General features: G+C 46.8%; 1 protein-coding gene across 7 annotated transcripts in view; it reads right to left on the bottom strand.

Moving 5' to 3' along the window:
* RHCE (Rh blood group CcEe antigens) overlaps positions 1–19,492 on the bottom strand; it is a 72,946-nt gene that overhangs the window by 15,063 nt on the left and 38,391 nt on the right. For 4 of the 7 annotated variants that reach the window (XM_017856160.1, XM_017856162.1, XM_017856161.1 and 1 more), the window contains exons 4-8: positions 17,647–17,794; positions 16,398–16,564; positions 14,619–14,756; positions 11,341–11,474; positions 1,221–1,300 (exon numbers count right to left, since the gene is read on the bottom strand). In XM_017856160.1, the coding sequence (XP_017711649.1) occupies positions 1,221–1,300; positions 11,341–11,474; positions 14,619–14,756; positions 16,398–16,564; positions 17,647–17,794 (667 nt within the window). Of the gene's footprint in view, positions 1–1,220; positions 1,301–11,264; positions 11,475–14,618; positions 14,757–16,397; positions 16,565–17,646; positions 17,795–19,492 lie in introns of those variants that run through there. The other 3 variants (XM_017856164.1, XM_017856163.1, XM_017856158.1) reach the window with 3 other exon arrangements.

Genomic DNA, 19,492 nt, shown 5'->3' on the forward strand with positions numbered 1-19,492 from the left:
GCCTTTTTTTTTTTTTAGACAGAGTCTCGGCTCACTGCAATCTCTGCCTCCCGGGTTCAAGCAATTCTCCTGCCTCAGCCTCCCAAGCAGCTGGGATTATAGGCGCCCGCCACCACGCCTGGCTAATTTTTGTATTTTTAGTAGAGACAGGGTTTCACCATGTTGGCCAGGCTGGTCTTGAACTCCTGATCTCAGGTGATCTTCCCAGTTCGGTCTCCCAAAGTGCTGGGATTACAGGTGTGAGCCACTGCACATAGCCACATATTTTCACCTGGCATATAAGTAAAACTGGCTAATTAGCAACTCCCCAAGATTTTTTGCTGTTCTATTGTATTGCAAGAGCAGAAACATACTTTACTCCTTTGTTGAAAGATCTCCAATGGCTTCCCATCTTTTATAAGGGCCTGCTCCTCACTACCATTCTGCCCTCAACCCCTGCCACTCCTTCTCACTCCATTCACACCAACCACACTGGTCTCCTTACTGTTCCCTCAACACACAAAGCATGGTCCTGCCTCAGGGCCTTTGCACTTGCTATCCTATTTTCATGGAAGGTTCTTCCCCTAACTAAATGCATGGCATATCTCCCTCCTCTTCACTGGGGCCTTTGCTTAAAAGCCAACTACTCAGATAAGCCCTCCCTGACCACCCCTCTAAAAGAACACCCCATCCCACATTGACTCTGTGTCTCTCTAGTTTGCTCTGTCTTCACAGCCACTTATTACCATCTGACATAGTAGACACTTATTTGTCTATTTATTGTTAATACTTTCCCCGCTAGAAGGTCAATTCTATGAAGTCAGAGAATTTGTTTTGCTCATGGCTGTGTCCCCAGTGCCTGGCTCATAGTAGATATTGAATAAATATCTGTTGAATAAAATAGTATTATGGGTGTCCTCAGAAATAAAAGGTAGGCTTTTGTGTGTACGGATTTTCTCAGGCTTCTGTGCAAAACTGAGTGTGATCATCAGCCCTGGGTTCAAAAGTCTGCAATGTTGCCACTCACTCTCCTTATAACCTCAGGGATGTCCCTTCCCTTCCCTGGCCTCACAGTCCACATCAGCAGCAGGTGACCTCTAAGGACCTTTCCAATTCTGAAATTATGTGATCCTCAGGGAAGGAGATGGGGCACATATACATCCAGCCACATGGCAGGGTGTGCTCTGGATATAGGTGCTGTGTCCTGGGCAATGGTGGAAGAAAGGTGGCCTCACACTGACCTGTCAGGAGACCAGATGTGATACTCATCGCCATGGCCAAGCTGAATGCCCCAGTGCTGAGGAGGACCTGGAAGCCGATCCTAGAAATGACAAAGCAGAGGTGGTCACTTGGGCATCAGGCAGCAGAGGTCATCAGGGACAAAAAGGACTGTTGGTGTCAGTGGTGCCATTGCCGGGAAGGACCATGAGGAAAACAAGGGTCCTCGTCCTGGCTGGTACACTCCCCTGTCATTTTCCCCAAAAGCCATGCAGACATGTGGGAGGGAGGGAGGGGAAGGAGATTCCAAGATTGTCTGTGGCTTATTTTAGTTCTCAGCACCTTGTGGATAATGAACCAGACCAGGAGTCAGAAAACCCAAGCTCAAGTGCCAGCTCTGTCACTTACTAACTGCGAGACCCTGGGCAAGTCCCTTAACCTCTCAGAGCCTCCAGTTTTCTCTCTCTCTCTTTTTTTTTTTTTTTTTTTTTTGTTGTTGTTGTTTTGTGAGACAGAGTCTCACTCTGTCATCCAGACTGGAGTGCAGTGGCACGATCTCGGCTCACTGCAACCTCTGCCCCCCAGGTTCAAGCGATTCTTGTGCCTCAAGTAGCTGGGACTACAGGCACATGCCATCATACCTGGCTAATTTTTGTATTATTAATAGAGATGGGATTTCACCATGTTGACCAGGCTGGTCTCGAACTCCTGACCTCAAGTGATCTGCCCGCCTCAGCCTCCCAAAGTGCTGGGATTACAGGCATGAGCCACCACGTCTGGCCAGCCCCCAGTTTTCTCATCAGACAATTAAAGATAAAGGTTCTATTTCTCTTGGGGCAAGGTGGGTGGGGTAGAGCTTGGCTTTCAGACCCATCTCCCCTGCCCATCCTTACCCCTTGAACATACTTCCAGGACCTCTCTCCTTCAAGGCAACCCCAGGGGTTCAATTCAAAGATTAAGATATTACGGGGGCCCTTGGATGCTAAATGTGATTGTGCCAGGGTTCAGCCTGCACCTGGGAACTGCCTTCACTGTAGCCCCACGGATAGTTGTACACAACAAGCCAGTTTTTTAAGCCTTTCCTATTTCTTGTCTCAACAGGTGGGCAGCTCATATTATCATTTTTAAGACAAAGCAAAGCCCCAAGCCTGCAGCCTTGTGGGGTGGGGTGGACCCCACCTTGTATGTCATTTGGTTATCTTACCTGTCTTTACTGATTGTTCCTTATAAAGTGGGGGAAATAATGACAGTTCCTACTTCATAAGATCATGGGAGAGTGGAGAGAATTGAAAAGAACTACCCTCAGACTAGAAAAATAAATTAAAAAGATAAAAAGAGTTGCCACCCTGCTGCTCAAGTAGTGAGTGCAGATATCAACAACTACCTGCCCAACCATTCAGGCAGCCATCCCCCCATCCGCATGGCAAGCTCCAGGCCCTCATCTTTGCCATCTTTGTATATCTTCAATAGTTTGCTTCCTCCCCAGCACCAAACACAGTTCAGGTTATCAAAACCTCAGGGAAATGTTTATTGAATGACTGAAAAATGGAGTCAATTACTCAATTCATTGATCTAATATTAAGTGACTTTTAGAAAAAATTCAGGGGACATCTGCATGACCTTGCAAAATTTCTTTTTTTTTTTTTTCTTGAGTTGGAGTCTTGCTCTGTCACCAGGCTGGAGTGCAGTGGTGCGATCTCAGCTCACTGCAACCTCTGCCTCCCAGGTTCAAGCTATTCTCCTGCCTCAGCCTCCCAAGTAGCTGAGACTACAGGCATGAGTCAGCCACCATGCCCAGCTAATTTTTTGTATATTTAGTAGGGATGGGGTTTCACCATGTTGGCCAGGATGATCTTGATCTCTTGACCTCGTGGTCTGCCCGCCTCAGTCTCCCAAAGTGCTGAAATTATAGGCATGGGCCACCACGCCAGCTGCAAAAATTCTTAAACAGGACATAAAAGAACTAAACATAAAGGGAACAATGATAAATTGGACTATATTAAAATTAAGAACCTCTCTTGTTCAAAAGACACCATTAAGAAAGTAAAAGGTGGGCTGGGCGCGGTGGCTCACACCTGTAATCCTGGGACTCTGGGAGGCCAAGGTGGGCCAAAGTTGAGGCCAAAGATCAGCCTGGCCAACATGGCAAAACCCTGTCTCTACCAAAAATTATTTTATCTATACAAAAGTTAGCTGGGCATGGTGGCATGTGCCTGTAATCTAAGCTACTCAGGAGGCTGAAGCATGAGAATTGCTTGAACCTGGGAGGCAGAGGTTGCAGTGAGCTAGCGCCGCTGCATCGCAGCCTGGGTGACAGAGGGAGACTCCTTTTCAAAAAGAAAGAAAGAAGGAAAAAGGTAACCCACAAAGTGGGATTCATATTCAGGATACGTAAGGAATTCCTACAAATCAATAAGAAAAAGACCAAACACCACCATAGAAAATGGGCAAACTAACTTGAATAGACATTTCATAAGAAAAGATATTCAACTGTCCAAAATCAGATGAAAAGTGCTCCATTTAGTTAGTTATTAGAGATAGCAAAATTTAAGCAACAGGTCTGGTTCCTAAATGACTAATCATAAAGCAGGAAAACACCAAGTGTTGGCAAAATGTGGAGTAAAAGGAGCTTCTGTATATACTACCGGGGATTAGATTGGCACAAAGTACTAGAGAAAATTGTTTAGCAGTAGCCACTAAAGCTGACTGTGTGAATACTGTATAATTCAACAATTTCACTTCTAGGCATATAATTAATGGAAGTGCATTCGTGTGTTCCAAAAATAAAAGTGCTAGAATGTTCATAGGAGCAATACTAGAATATTCCTAATAGCTCCAAACTGGAAACTACCCAAATCTTCCTCAATAATGGATAAATAAATTCTGCTGTATTCACACAATGGCACACTTGTTCCAACTATCTTTTCTCAGATTCCCTATTTGTCTATTTGGCATTCATTTATCACAGGGCCACACTAATGGCCAAAGTTGTTTATCTCATTTTCTTGCAAGTCAGCTTTCTCAGGCATGGGAAACTCATAAACCCCTCAGCTACAAACTCCAACGTAAGTGTTTTCACTTCCTGGCCATTAGTGGATGCCCTCACCCAGTTACTCTCCCACCACTCTTTTTCATAAAGGCATAGTCCCAGTTCCCCCTCTCCTTCTGCTGCCTGGTCCCTGGGTGATACAGTTTTGTGTGGCCCTGCATGATGTGTTCTGCCTCTTGTTTACAGGGGAACTGTGAACAACAAAACTTTCCTTCCAATAATACTGGAAGAAAATGTCACTCAGTCACCTTTATAAATTAAGACCCAAGCATGACACAACACTATATCCCAGTGGAAAAAGGGCACAGCAATGCTTAACAACCTGGATGAATCTCACAACTACAATGTTGAGTCAAAGAGCATACAAAAGCACAGACTTACTGTATGAGTCCATGTATATTATCTCAGTTCATTTTCTGTTGCTGTAACAGAATACCACAGAATGGGTAATTTATAAAATAAGTATATATAGCTCATGGTTCTGGAGGCTGGGAAGTCCAAGAGCATGCTGCTGGCATCTGTTGAGGACCTTCTTCTTGTGCCATAACATGGCAGAGGGTATCACATGGCAAGAGGGCAAGAGCATGTCAGCTCAGGTCTCTCTTCCTCTTTTTTTTTTTTTTTTTTTTGAGACGGAGTCTCACTCTGTTGCCCAGGCTGGAGTGCGGTGGCGCGATCTCCACTCACTGCAAGCTCCACCTCCCAGGTTCACGCCATTCTCCTGCCTCAGCCTCCTGTGTAGCTGGGACTACAGGCGCCCGCCACAGTGCCCGGCTAATTTTGTATTTTAGTAGAGACGGGGTTTCACCGTGTTAGTCAGGATGGTCTCGATCTCCTGACCTCGTGATCCGCCCGTCTCGGCCTCCCAAAGTGCTGAGATTACAGGCGTGAGCCACCGTGCCCGGCCCTCTCTTCCTCTTGTAAGCCACCAGTCTCATGATAGGGGCCCCACCCTGATAACTTTATCTAATCCTAGTTACCTCCCAAAGACCTCACCTCCAATTTCATCAACACATGAATTTAGAGATTAAGTTTCCAACACATGAAATTTGAGGTATGCATTCAAACTATAGCATTCTGCCCCAGCCCCCAAAATGCATGTCCTTCTCACATGCAAAATTCATCTCAATAGCCCCAAAGTTTTGTTTTTAGAGATGGGATTTCACTCTATCATCCAGGTTGGAATGCAGTGGCATGATCATAGCTCACTGCAGCCTCAAACTCCTGGGCTCAAGTAATTCTCCTGTCTCAGCCTCCTGAGTAGCTAGGACCACAGATGTGTGCCACCATATCCAGTTACACTTATTTAATTTTATTTGTAGAGACAGAATCTCACTCTGTTGCCCTGGCTGGAATGCAGTGGCATGACCATAGCTCGCTGCAGCCTCAAACTCCTGGGCTCAAGTGATCCTCTCACCTCAGCTTCCTAAGTAGCTAGAACTACAGGCACATGCCACAATGCCTGGCTAATTCTTTTAATTTTATTTTTTGTAGAGACAGGTCTCACTATGTTGCCCAGGCTGGTCTTGAACTCCTGGGCTCAAGCAATCCTCCCACCTCGGCCTCCCAAATCACTGGGATTACAGGCATGAAACACCACATTTAGATAATCCCCAAAGTCTTAACTTGTTCCAGCACCAACTCAAAAGTCCAAAGTCTATGGTCTCATCTAAATCAGATGTGGGTGAGACTTAAGGTACAATTCATTATGGGAGATTCCCTCTGGCTGTGAGCCTGTAAAATCAAAACAAGTTATCTACTTCCAAAATACAACAGTGGAACAGGCATAGGACAGACATTCCCATTCTAAAAGGAAAAAGAGGCAAGGAAAAAAGGGTAACTGGTTCCAAGAAAGTACAAAACCCAACATAGAAAACAACATTAAACCTTAAACCTTCAGAATGATCTTTTACTCTATGTGCCACCTCCCTGGCACACTATGAAATTTGGACCCCCGAAGCTTTGGGGAGCCCTGCCCCTGTGGTTTTGCTGGGCTCTGCCCATGCTGCAGTTCTCACAGGTTGGAGTCTCATGCCTGCAGTTCTCCCAAGCTGGCACTGCACTATGATAGCTCTACCATTCTGGGGAATTGGCAGTGGCCCCACCCTTGTAGCTCCACTAGACACTGCTCTGCTAGGGGGCTCTCTGTGGTGGCTGTTCACAGCATCCTTTGAAATATAGGTAGAAGAAGGCAATGCCCCCTCAGCTTTTGCATTCTGCACACCTTCAAAATTAGTGCCATGTGGATGCTGCCAAGGTTTATGACTTTTACCTTCCACATCACACCTGGGGCCACTTGAGCCACAGCTGGGATGGCTGAGGAATGCTGCACCAGAATGTGGGGAGCAGAGACCAAGGCAGCCCTGGGCAGCAACTGGTCATTCCAAACCATTCTGCCCTCTTAGAACTCTGGGCCAGCAATGGGAGGGGCAGCCTTGAAGATCTCTGAAATGCCTTTGGAGTTTTTCTCCCTTGTTCTGATGAACAGCCTCTGGCTTTGTTCTGTGTGTACTAATTTTCTTATCAATCGGTAGCTTGGTCACATCCTCAGTTTGTTTTCTCAGCTGAAAATGTTCTTTCATTCTCTACAACATGGCTGACCTACACAATTTTCTGCCTTCCATAAATCACTCTGGCACAGAAGAAGTTCAGCTAAGATCTTTGCTTCTTTATAAAAAGGATGGCCTTTGCTCCAGTCTCCAACACGTGGTTCTTCAGTTCCATCTGAGACCTCATCAGAATGGCCTTTACCAGTCACATTTCTATCAGCATTCTGATCTCATTGACTTAAGTAACCATTAAGAAGTTCCAGACTTTCCCTAGTTCTGGGGTCTTCTTTTAAGCCCTCACCAGAACTGAAGAACTGTCTTTAATGCTCCATTCTTTTTTTTTTTTTTTTTTTTGAGATGGAGTTTCACTCTTGTTGCCCAAGCTGGAGTGCAATGGTGCGATCTCAGCCCACTGCAACCTCAGCCTCCCGGGTTCAAGTGATTCTCCTGCTTCAGCCTCCTGAATAGCTGGGATTACAGGTGTGCACTACCACGCCCAACTAATTTTTTGTATTTTTAGTAGAAACGGGGTTTCACCATGTTAGCCAGGCTGGTCTCAAACTCCTGACCTCAGGTGATCCACTTTGGAGTCCCAAAGTGCTGGGATTGCAAGCTTGAGCCACCATGCCTGGCCTAAGCTCCATTCTTGACAATACAGGCTTTTTCTAGCCTGCTCAAAACTCTTCCAACCTCTTCCCATCACCCAGTTCCAAAGCCACTTCCACATTTTCAGGAATCTGTTACAGCAAAAACTCTACTTCTTGCATTAATTTTCTTTCTTTGTCCATTTTCTGTTGCTATGACAAAATATCAAACTGGGTGATTATAAAGAAAATAAATGTATTTAGCTCACAGTTCTGGAGGCTGGGAGGTCCAAAAGCATGGTGCCACCATCCGGTGAGGGCCTTCTTGCTGCATCGTAACATGGCGAAGTCATCACACGGTGAGAGGGCAAGAGCATGCCAGCTCAGATTTCTCTTTCTCTTATTAGTCACCAGTCCCATCATACAAAGGCCCTTCCTCCAAATACCATCAACATATGAATTGAAGGATTAAGTTTCCAGCACATGAAATTTGGGGGACACATTCAAACCATCACATATATAATGTACAAAAACAGACAAAACTGACTGCTGCTGTTAGAAGTCAGGTTAGTGGTTATCCTAGAATGAGACATGAAGAGGTTCTGGGTGTTGGTTACATAGGGATATCAGAAGATTCATCAAATGGTACTTGTATGATATCTGCACTTTTCTAGATATAGCTTATACTATATAAGTTGGGGTTGTTTTTTGTTGTTTTTTAAGTAATAAGTGGCAGAATAAAGGATAAACCAAGCCTGCGGACTGCCATCCCACAACTCATTCTATATGATGCTGCCTGGAAAAAGAAATGAATGAAGCAGAAATCCATCACCATGGTAACAGTCACCCTGCACGGGGTCTTCCCTGGCCAGACCTCACTCAACACATGTCCTCACAGCAGCCCTGTGAGTGAGCTATTAGTGTCCCTATTTCACAGAGGGCAAGTTCAGGTTAGGGAAGTGAACCAAGAATTCCAATGTTTTGTGGCTTGGAATGGGTAGCTCTTGGGATTCAAACTAGGCAGGCCTGTCCACAAAGCTTGGCCAGATGCTTCCCAGATTTCATCATTTGAGGACAACATTCATGAATTTAGCCATATTGGCATTCCAGAGATGCTATTTAAAATGTTTTTTCTCCAAATAGACTTATTTTTACATTTAAATAAATGAATTTAAAAGAAAACTGTGTTACTAGCTTAAAATGGAAGGGAAATGGGAGGTAGCTGTAAAAGAGATATAATGAAAACAAAATGTTGCTAAAATCTCTCCCAGATATGGCAGCCTGAGGTTTTCTCTGCTATTCAAAAGAGTGGTTAACAAGAGCTAGAAGGGTGCAGAGATTCTCAGCCCAAGTGGGGACTTTCTTTTCTCCCTGATGTAATCAGAGGATTGAGAACTGAAAAAGAGTATCTGCACCGCATGATTCAATGCCATTTCAGTGTGCCTTCCCATCACTTAAAAATCCCACAGTTTGTGAGAAATGCTCCATCCTGGCTCTGATCACAGCATCTGACTCAATCACATATGCTCATCTGAATAGGAAATTGGGAAATATTGTTTGTGGAATTAATGCAAAGTCAACTGACTTGCCCAATGCCACCAAGTAGCTAATCCACAGTTCCTATTAAGTGTTCTGACTTTGCCCTTAATCCTCTCTCCATCTTTCCATTACATAGAGATGTCCTCATACTGATGCAGCATCACTCATCATAGAGAAAGGGGCTATGTTCTGTTGCTAAATCTGCACAGCAACCCTGTGACATAGGTCTTATTTTCTCATTTTACAGATAGAAAACTGAGATTTAGAGAGTTTGAGTACCATGACTAAGGCTGCAAGGCTGGCTTCACGACTGGTGAAGCCCACACCTTTTACTCTCAGCAGACCAAAGGCCTCTGGATGAGAGATCATCACTGTCACTATGCTCTTCCCTTTGCCTGCGTCCTGCAAAGGCAAGAGGATAACTGCTTCTTGGTCCTCAACTCACTCACCCTGATGAGAGTTGACTTGCAGAGATGTACTGGAGCCAGTTCCCATAGGCTCAGTGGGCTGATTGTTCTCATCTCTTCCCAAGTCCATGTGCAGTGATGTCTCCTTGACAGCTTGAACTTAGTCATGTGGGAAGCGTTTGTACCATAGAAATTGCAAATATTACCAATCAAGGCTTTATCTTCTTGGAGAGCCAGTTGTTAAGTTAATCCTTTACCAGCAAACCACTGATTGGTTTTTTCTTTTTTGGCTATAGGTCAGTGGTTCTAAAACTTGAGCTTGCAAGAGAACACCTGTGAGGCTTATTAAAACATGAATTGCTAGGTCCCACCCCCAGATTTCTGATTGGGTAGGTCTGATGTGGGGCCATAGATAGGGCTTGCATTTCTAACAAGCTTCCAGGTGAAGCAGGCGCTGTGGAGAACCAATGCTTCCAGAGAACCACAGAATCACAGAATTGGGGATCTAGACAGCCCACAAGCAGAATTTAGCCACACAGTGTTACTAACAATCTTGAATTTTCCACCAGTCCTTGGGAGAGCCCATGCAAAACTCTAGATTTCAAGCTTCTCTTGAGAAGTCATCGGATCTGGCAACACTGAGCCTGGGTCCCTGCACTGTGATGGTGGGTGCAAGCTGAAGAGCTCCCTTCCTTCATGGGCTTTTTTTTTCTAACTTCCCCTGCCTGTTCTCGACAGGCATCCGAGTGGGACCTTGCTAGGTCAAGTCCTCATCCTACAGAGGGGAACTCTCAGGCCCAGAGGGAGGAAAGGTTCTGCTTAGAATTGCACAGTTATTAAGACAGTGGCAGACACATCACTGGAAACCATTACAGAGGTGCCTTGCTTCACACAGGTCATCCCCTCCTCACCCCAAGCAAGGATGTCTCGCCCACTGTTACGTGATCCCTATAATTTGGGGCTACGGTTATCTCTGTATAAGGCATCCAAGAACCGGAAGGAACCCCAGCACCTCCATGATTTCTCTGAGACACCTCCAAACACATCAGCTCCTCATCACCTGCTTCAGCCATTTTTACAGCCAGGTTCCAACCGAGTGATCTTGGGCAGATAACTTCTCCTAAATATTATTTCTTAGAGTCTGAGAATACCTCAGTAGGCAGTTGTGAGAATTCAAGGAGATAACGCATATAATGGTTTTTAGCCTCATGCCCAACACTTATAAAGCAGTCAATAACAGTAGTAAATGTTCTCAGTGAATATGATTATCATCATGCTATCAGTTCATCTCTAAAAATCTATCCCTATATTGCACCCAATCCACTTTTTCATTTTATATAAGCCATGTCCAGAAAATATTCACACAACATCCAGGAGGTAATGGCCAGGGCTCTGGTGTGTCAAACTGACCATTGCTGTCCACTGTCCAGGGGCCACAGGACCTCCCTCTGGTCTGGAGGCCCACATTCCCACCTCACAGTGAGACCTCAGCCAAGGTCCACCCCTCTCTGGGCCTCAGGGACGGGCTGTGCTTCGCATGTTCCTGCATCCGCTTATTAAATCCAGTAGCATCCCAACAGCCCTATGAGGGGAGATAGTATCATTATCACCATTTACAATGGGGTGACTGAGGCCGAGAAAGGTTAAGCCGCATGTCCAGCTAGTACGCAGTGGGAGCAGGTCCACAGCAAAGCTCTGCATCATGACCTGAACCACAGTCTTAATTGGCTTGGGCCTATTTGACCTGCTCTGTCTTTGTGGGGTCTCAGATTTCACGTCTTTGTCCTACACCTAGGCTGCCCCATTTGGAAAGAAGAAGTGGCCTGGAGAGGTGATAAATCCATCCAAGGTAAGGGCTGGGCAGAATTTCTGAATAAATCAGCCAAAAAGCATTTACTGAAGCCAACTGAGCACCTGGCCCTGAATGCACACGTCCCAGCTAAGGACTCTGCGCACATTTCTTCCTGAGTTGGAGGGGAGTGTTAAGGGGATGGGGGGTAAGCCCAGTGACCCACATGTTACTGCTGGCCCAGACAACATGAAGCGCCATCAGCACAATGTAGGCGATCTCTCCAAGCAGACCCGGCAAGCCGAAGGTGTAGTGCACGTTGTGGCTCTCGTGAATCCCCAGCACTCGGTTAAAACACACCTGTGGACAAATGTTAATATAAGCAGATTGGCAGGTGAGACCCATATTCCCTACCCACCCCTTTCACACACCCTTGGCATCCGGGGCCACCAAAGGGGGATGGGCACTAAGGCTCACCTCAAAGAAGCCCTTCTCAGATTGAATGTGCACTCACATCATCGGGGAGTTTGTTGAAATGAACAGTGGGCTTTAGTGGATGTGGGGTGGGGTCTAAGAATTTCTAACAAGGTCCCAGGTGATGCCAATGCTGCTGGTCCATGGGCCACACTTTGAGTAGCAAGGGTCCAGTGTAGGCACTATGCACAGTTTCAGCTGATAGTTCCTTGTGGTGGGGGCTGCCCTGTGCACTGTGGGATGTTAAGCAGCATCCCTGGTCTCTCCCCACTAGCTGCCAGTAGCAGCCCCCACCCCACTGTGTCAACCAAGAATGCCTCCAGACATTATCAGATGTCCCCTGGGGGGTGACCGAGACCCACTGGTCTAGCCCAAATTTAAGCACCATCCCAAAGACAACACAGCTGGTTAGAAACAAAGCATGAGGCCACACCTCCAGATCCCCATTCAGTAATCCTTCCTCCCCATCACTCAGCCTCCTACACAGCCGTGAGCCAGCAGATGTGGACACAAATGCAAATTCAATCAGGCTGGTTCCTTCCTTAGAATCCCCATTAGTCTTCAGAATAAAAATCCAGGTCAGGCGTGGTGGCTCAAGCCTGTAATCCCACCACTTTGGGAGGCCGAAGTGGGCGGATCACCTGAAGTCGGGAGTTCAAGACCAGCATGTCCAACATGGCAAAACTCCGTCTCTACTAAAAACACAAAAAAATCGCTGGGCACGGTGGTGGACACCTGTAGTCCCAGCTACTCAGGAGGCTGAGGCAGGAAAATGGCATGAACCCAGGAGGCGGAGCTTGCAGTGAGCCGAGATCGCGCCACTGCACTTCAGCCTGGGCAATAGAGCGAGACACCGTCTCAAAAAACAACAACAACAGCAAACACACACACACACACACATACACACACGAAAATTAGCCAGGCGTGGTGTCGGGCACCTGTAATCCCAGCTACTCAGGAGGCTGAGGTAGGAGAATCACTTGAACCCAGGAGGTAGAGGCTTCAGTGAGCCGAGATTGTGCCACTGTACTCCAGGCTGGGTGACAGAACTAGACTCCATCTCAAAAAAAAAAAAAAGAATAAAAATCCAGACTCCTCAACTAGCCCTGGAAGTGTGCCTGAGCACCTCCCATCTTTCAGGGATCTGGATCCACCATGCTCCTGGGTGGACCCTATGCTTTTAGAATGTCTGTTTCCTGGTTGGGCCACACACTCTTCTTACCAATAACCTTTAATACACACTGTTCCTTCTGCCTGGAATACATTCCCCATGTCTCTGCCTGGCTAATACTACTTCTCTGTCAACACTTGGCTGTCAACTGTTTCCTCTGCTCCGGGAAGCACTTCCAGACCCATCCCAGGCTAGCTTAGATGTGCCCTGTAGCTATTCTCACACTGTATTGTGTTTATCCATTTCCCTGACTAACCTATAGCTTGAAAAGCAGGATGAGTGTTAAAACATATGTGTTGAATAAAGGAATGATGAATGAATGAATATATGGATGAATGAGTGAATCATCTTTGAATAGTCCTGCCAGTGATGAAGTCAAGGAAACAGGCTCAGGGAACGTGATGGGCACTGAGCCTGATGATAACTTGCTATGTGTTCTTTTTTCTGCCCTTCTTCCTTTCATTTCAGGATTTCAAAGCCAGAGGAGATAAAAGAAATTCGTTCCCCTTGCAAAGATGAAAATCAGATTTGCCCTGGTTTTGGTCAAATCAAACAATTGATCAGTTTTTCCTTATTTATTTTATTTTATTTTTTAATGGCCTCCAGTTCCATCCATGTTGCTGCAAATGACAGGATTTCATTCTCTTTATGGCTAAATAATATTCCAATGTGTATATAAAATACTTTTTCTTTTTTTTGAGACAGAGTCTTGCTCTGTCGTCCACGCTGGAGTGCAGTGGCACGATGTCGGCTCACTGCAACCTCTGTCTCCCAGGTTCAAGTGATTCTCGCATCTCAGCCTCCCAAGTAGCTAAGATGACAGGTGCCTGCCACCATGCCTGGCTAATTTTTGTACTTTTAGTAGAGATGGGTTTCACCATGTTGACCAGGCTGGTCTTGAACTCCTGACCTCAGGCGATCTGCCCGCCTCGGCCTCCCAAAGTGCTGGGATTACAGGTGTGAGCCACTGCGCTCAGCCAGTTTTTCCTAATTTTAGGTTGAAATGGACTCCCTGAATAATCACTGTTCATCAAAATCCAGCCTTCAAAACTATACTCCTTTTTCCACTATCAAGTCTTCAAACCCATGAAGATTTGTTGTCCCTAAATATTTAGGGTCACACATTATAACCTTAGAGAAGCACATTATAACCAATTGGCTATAATGAACTATTCTGGAATGATCAGGATTTGCTGAGTATTGAAGAAAGATCCATCAACTTAGAAGAAGAATTAAACAATCAGAAGTGGACACGACCTGGACATCCGCCCAGCACCCCCTCTTCTGGGTGCTGCTCCTCTCACATCATCCACATGGTTCCCCGGCAGCAGCCATGCATGCACGATGTGCCCACCCCCAGCTGAAGACAACATTATCCAAGTTAAACCAAAGAGCCCCTTCTCCAGAGAATTTGGGATTGGGGCCAAGAGATTCCACCAGGCTGCTTTCTTGAAGCAAAAACTACACCCCACCATGTGGGGTGGAAGAGGGGGAAGCAGGTCTATAGAGTAAGAATAAAGCAGATATTCAGGAAAAGCAAAGAAAGAAGTAAAACAGGGGCTTCTGGGCTCCCCACAACACTCCAGTCCCTGTCCTTGAGTTCTGTGACACCCCAGTAGCCTTATAACAAATTCTCCCCAGTGCCCAAGCAAGCTCAAATGGGTTCTGTCACCTGCTCCCCAGCATCCTAACAAATGCACCACCGAGCCAGGGTGGATCCCTCACTAGGCGTTGAAGCCAACATGAGAATGCACCGACACCTGCCTAACGCAGCTGTGCACTGCACAGTGGCCCATCAGGTCCCAGCATCCTGCTGGCCTTCAGCCAAAGCAGAGGGGGTTAGCTGTCTAGTCTCTTACCGGCAGGCACTTGGCTCCCCCGATGGAGATCAGCCCAGCCACAAGACCCAGCACCATGGCAATCCAAGGAGAAGGGATCAGGTGACATGAGGCACTCACAGCCACGCCTCCTGCCAATGCTGCATTGTGCATATAAGTCTGCAAAGAAATAGCTTGTGGGTAAAGAAAGCAAGGTAGAGAGAGAACACCATCTTGCTACAAGTGACCAGCATGCTGGGAACAAGCCAACCCTGTAACATCTTCCCTGCTTTGCTGATCCTGAAACCACCTCTCCTGTGTTGGAGCTACATGTCCTTCATCAGTGGACGTGATGGGCCAGCGCACTACTGCCTCTTAGGCCCAGGGCATAGTCACCTTGATTGTGCAGCATTTAGGGAATGAGCTGGGAAGTCCAGGTGCTCAGCATCCTGGCACCCATCACACTTTTTAGTGAAGTGTCCCTGGGCAGTGGGAAGAATGGGTTTTTGTTTTATTTTTTAGAGACAGGGTCTCACTATGTTGCCTGGGCTGGTCTTGAACTCCTGGCCTCAACCAATCCTCCTGCCTCAGCCTCCCAAAATATTGGGATTACAGGTGTGAGCAACTGTGCCTGGCCTAGAAGAATGGGGGTTCGGATGTACTTTCTTCATAAGGTTATTGTAAGGATTAAATGAGTTTCCACATATAAAGCTCTTAGCCCAGTGTCTGGCATAGAACATGAATAAATGCCCAGTAGACACAAATCATTGTTATTGTTTTTATTATTATTATTGGCTACTTGGTCCCTGTATGACTGGGCCCAGTTCCAATAAGCTGGGCCTTGTTCCTGGGTCATAGCTCTGCTATGTCCTTCACTGCTCCAGAACCAGAGCCTTGCCTTGCTCTCATCTAACACCCTTTAGCTCTCACCTAGGATTAACCTCTGGGCTTCCCTGAGCTGACACCCACTCCTGCCTTGCTGGATGTCTTAGACTTGCTGTCACCATGGAACTCATGGCCACTCACTTCCTCTTAGCACTGAATTCTGCTGTGAAGCTGTCATCTGTGGCCACCTTCTTTCCACTCCAGCCCCTCCCACTGGTCTGTCCAGACTTCCCCACCACTGTCCAGACAGCCCCACCACTGGTCTGTCCAGACTTCCCTCCAATACCACCAGCTTGACCCCCTGCCCCCATCATCACAAGAATCTGTTTTGTCTCCCCTCTCACCCATCTTTGCCCACAAGACTCACACACACCATTCCCTGTCTGTATTAACAGCAGCAGCTAATGTTTGCCTAGTACTTACTCCCCGTTAAGCACTTTACATGCACCATTTCTTAATTCCCACTTTACAGATGAAGCCATTGAGACTCAAAAAGTTGAAGTGGCTTGATCAGGGCCACGTGGCTAGTGTCATATACTTCTCTACTTCTGATTCTGATGGTTCCATTCTTGAAATTTGTTGTGGGGAAGAGAGAGGCTGGCGATTTCTAGTCTAGTCTGTTGCTGCTGACTTTCACTCATGGTGACTGGCTTTAGCAACTAGCAGAAACGAGGTTCAAACTCAGGTGTGTTTCATGTTAGCATGGATGGATTTAACCACTCCCCCCAGAAAGCCTTTGATCACTGGACAGTCTCCTGAGTCCCAGGCCCACTGTGGCCACCCAGCGTTCTTCCTAGAGCTCCACTGTAGAGGCAGACATGGCTCCACCACCTGGCATGCCCTCTCCCAAGCCACGCTGGCCCTGGGGTGGGGAGGGGCATAAATATGTTAGTCCTATTAGACCCAAGTGCTGCCCAAGGGCAGCACCCTCCTCACCATGTTGATCTTCCCTCGGGGGTGAGCCAAGGATGACACTGAGATGGCTGTAACCGCGCTGACTGCTAGAGCATAGTAGGTGTTGAACACAGCATTCTTCCTTTCGATTGGATTTGTCAGCAGAGCAGAGTTGAAAGTTGGCCAGAATATCCACAAGAAGAGGGTGCCTGGGGGCCAGAGAGGGTAGTTGGTGAGAACCACACACTCCTGCTCCAAAGGTCTGAGCCTTGAGGGCTTTTGGATGAGAATCCTAGGGCTGGAGAGTCTCAGCCTTGTCACTTAGAGCTAGATGGGCAAGTCACGTCTTCCTTCCAAGCTCTCAATCTGATACCAGTTAACCATATTTTATAGACAAGGAAACAAAGGCCAAGAGGGTTGAAGTCTGCATACCCCAGGCCTCCTGAACCTGGTCTGTGATGGTCAAATGCTTATTTTAATTTATTTTTTCTTTTTAATTGAGATGGAGTCTTGCTCTGTCACTCAGGCTGGAGTGCAGTGGCGCAATCTTGGCTCACTGCAACCTCCGCCGCCTGGATTCAAGAGATTCTCCTGCCTCAGCCTCCCAAGTAGCTGCTATTACAGGCGTGTGCCACCACGCCCAGCTAATTTGTTTGCATTTTTAGTAGAGATGGGGTTTCGCCCTGTTGGCCAGGCTGGTCTCAAACTCCTGACCTCAGGTGATTCATCCGCCTCGGCCTCCCAAAGTGCTGGGATTACAGGCTTGAGCCACCACGCCTGGCCCAAATGCTTATTATTATTATTATTATTTTAATGAATGTGCTGCTTTAATTTGACCCTGTGGCCTGACAGTCCTTTGCCTATTATCAAGCTCACTGCCCGATTTTCTATAAGCCTCTCCCAGGAGTCTAAGTTCATCATTTTCACAGATTTTCAAAGTACAACATTATTACTATTCCCACCCTTGTTCCTTCACCCCTGGGCCCTACTTTCTTCACTTGTCCAATTCCCTCCTTTCAGTTGAGAACAAAGGATTTGGATAAACTTATTTAAACTCACACATAATGAGTCTCTCCTTTCTAGTGGATATTAATGAAGAGAGGTCCCTAAAAGCAAATGCTTAATTCAAAGGTGTGAATTTAGCAAACACTACTCAAAGAAATGAATCATGAGGGAAGGGCTTCAGACACCCAGGGGAAGTTGGTAAAGGAGGGAGATTTTTCAGCCAGAGCCTTTTCTAGCCATTCTACTCAGCCCAAGTATTAGACCACTCACCCCACCTTGTCCTTACCCAGCATGGCAAACAAACTGGGGCTCGTTGCTGTCTGATATTTATCCTCTGTTCCCTTGGGTAGAGGCTTTGGCAGGCACCAGGCCACAGTCAGCCCAAAATAGGCTGCAAACACGTGGATGTACATCATGTTCATGTGGTAGTCTGTCTGCAATAAAACCCAGCAAGAGCAATGAGTGTCGGCATCCTCTGCCCACGGGCAAGCCCTGATGGTCCTTGGAGAAAGTTCAGAGCTTCACTTAGGAGGTGTGACTTGAAGCCACGAGACTGGTGTTCAGAGCGTACCCAGCCCAACCCAGCAGGCTTTGCCCAGGCTGGAGTGCAATGGCACGGTCCCGGCTCACTGGAACCTCTGCCTCCCAGGTTCACGCGATTCTCCTGCCTCAGCTTCCCTAGTAACTGGGATTACAGGCATGTGCCACCATGCTTGGCTAATTTTGTATTTTTAGTAGAGATGAGCTTTCACCGTGTTTGCCAGGCTGGTCTCGAACTCCTGACCTCAGGTGATCCACCTGCCTTGGCCTCCCAAAATGTTGAGTTTACAGGCATGAGCCACTGCACCCAGGCTTTTTTTTTTTTTTTTTTTTTTTTTGAGACATAGTCTTGCACTATTGCCCATGCTGGAGTGCAGTGGTGTGGTCACAGCTCACTGTAGCCTCCAACTCCCAGCCTCAAGTGATCCTCCCACCTCAGCCTCCTGAGTAGCTGGGACTACAGGAATGCACAACCATGCCTGGCCAATTTTTAAATTTTGTGTAAAGATGAAATCTCCCTATGTTGCTCAGGCTGGTCTCGAACTCCTGACCTCAAGAGATCCTTCCCTTCCAAAGTGCTGGGATTACAGGCAGGAGCCACCACACCCGGCGGCCCAGCCTATTAGTAGCTCTTATATACTTTTGACCAAGGTTCACTTAGGTGTGCCAAAAACCCACATAGACATGCACCTCACTGATTCCTACTTCTCAGCGGAATTTTAACTCTGCAGAGATTGATGAGTGACATAAATTTTGCAACATGAAGTGGCCAGACTTCTTATAATACCAAACTAAAGTCTTTGGTACATTCTAGATATATTCTAATTTTGCATCATGACTATCACACTTTAGTAATGCTTAATAACTTAGTGGGCTACTGGTGAAGGCTGTCAGCTGTGCCTTCTAAAAATACCCAGAATTGGCAGGATTTTTAGCACCATTTCCCACTGACCCCATCTTGGTTTAAGCCACCATCACCACTACCCCAAATTGTTATAATAACCTCCTAACTGGTCTTCCCATTTCCACCCTTGTCTCCCTGTGGACTGTTCTCCACACAGCAGGCAGAGTGACCCTGTTAAAATGCAAGTCAGGCCGGGTGTGGTAGCTCACACCCGTAATCCGAGCACTTTGGAAGATTGAGGTGGGCGGATCACCTGAGGTCAGGAGTTCAAGACCTGTCTGGCCAACATGGCAAAACCCTGTCTCTACTAAAAATACAAAAATTAGCCGGGTGTGGTGACGCTTGCTTGTAATCCCAGCTACCTGGGAGGCTGAGGCAGAAGAGTCACTGGAGCCTGGGAGGCGGAGGCTGTAGTGAGTTGAGATCGTGCCACTGCACTCCAGCTTGGGTGACAGAGCGACACTCTCCGTCAAATAAATAAATAAAATAAAATGCAAGTCAGATCATGTTACTCCTCTGCTCAGAAGCCTCCAGCGGCTCCCATGTCACTCAAAGTCAAGGTCCATGTTCTTGCCATGACCCTGCAGGATCCACTCTCGCCTGACCTCTCTGAAATCACCTCCTATTGCACTCCTCCACTTGCTCTTCTCTCATCCTCAAACCCACTGTGTTTCCACTTTGGGTCATT

This window comes from Rhinopithecus bieti, unplaced genomic scaffold, assembly GCF_001698545.2.
Source record: "Rhinopithecus bieti isolate Rb0 unplaced genomic scaffold, ASM169854v2 scaffold_41644, whole genome shotgun sequence".
Taxonomy (NCBI): domain Eukaryota; kingdom Metazoa; phylum Chordata; class Mammalia; order Primates; family Cercopithecidae; genus Rhinopithecus; species Rhinopithecus bieti.